This window comes from Nanorana parkeri, unplaced genomic scaffold (genome assembly GCF_000935625.1).
Source record: "Nanorana parkeri isolate BGI_ZX_2015 unplaced genomic scaffold, ASM93562v1 scaffold4029, whole genome shotgun sequence".
Taxonomy (NCBI): Eukaryota; Metazoa; Chordata; class Amphibia; order Anura; family Dicroglossidae; genus Nanorana; species Nanorana parkeri.
In genome coordinates this window covers 20,971-21,589 of record NW_017310296.1, presented here as the reverse complement: position 1 = coordinate 21,589, position 619 = coordinate 20,971, and the positions used below count along the sequence as shown (strand labels likewise).

The 619-nt window shown below is 51.2% G+C and overlaps 1 protein-coding gene across 1 annotated transcript in view; it reads left to right on the top strand.

The window, feature by feature from the left end:
• LOC108803686 (kinesin-like protein KIF3C) overlaps positions 1 to 225 on the top strand; it is a 2,757-nt gene extending 2,532 nt beyond the window's left edge. Inside the window, exon 2 of the mRNA XM_018575508.1 lies at positions 88 to 225. Coding sequence (XP_018431010.1) covers positions 88 to 181 — 94 coding nt within the window. The 3' untranslated portion in view covers positions 182 to 225. The remainder of the gene's footprint in view (positions 1 to 87) is intronic.
• The last annotated feature ends 394 nt before the right edge of the window (positions 226 to 619 follow it).

Here is a 619-nt window from a genome sequence, read left to right as displayed (position 1 = left end):
CTAAGAGAAGGTCACAGATATTATAAAGCGATATATATATATATATATATATCCTGACGCTACAACCATGTTCTTTTGTGTTCCCAGGTGTCAGCAGCCCAAGGCTCTTCCATCTTCAACCACCCACCTCTCTTTGTCATCAAGCAACCAAAGGCGTCAGCTTTCCCCGACCCACGAGTGACAGTGACCTCCTTAGATCTCCCCACCCGCGCACATTAACCCCCCTCAAGCCAGGCTTTGCTTCCACCTCAACGAGGAGCAGATAGCGGGTAGGGGGGTTCCTTCCCACCACTATCCTTCTTCCTCTTGCTTCAATCTGCCTGGAGATGAGACCTCAGCCGTGAAAGGTGCCGAGACTTTGTATTTATGGAATTGACATATTTATTTATTTATTACTTCCGTGGAAAGTCCTTTCGCCGCCGACCTTCGGCGCCTCTTGGCTCACCGCGGGTGGAGGAGAAGCAGATCCTGGTGGATCCTGAAGTTTTGTTTTCGGACAATTTTGCTTGTAGGTCACATGTCGGCCTCCGAACCTGCCTGCGATCTCGGTGGTTTAGGTCTATCGCTTCACCCGGCAGAGGGTCCGGCGTACGCCGTCCTTGTAATCCAGCAGCCAGGT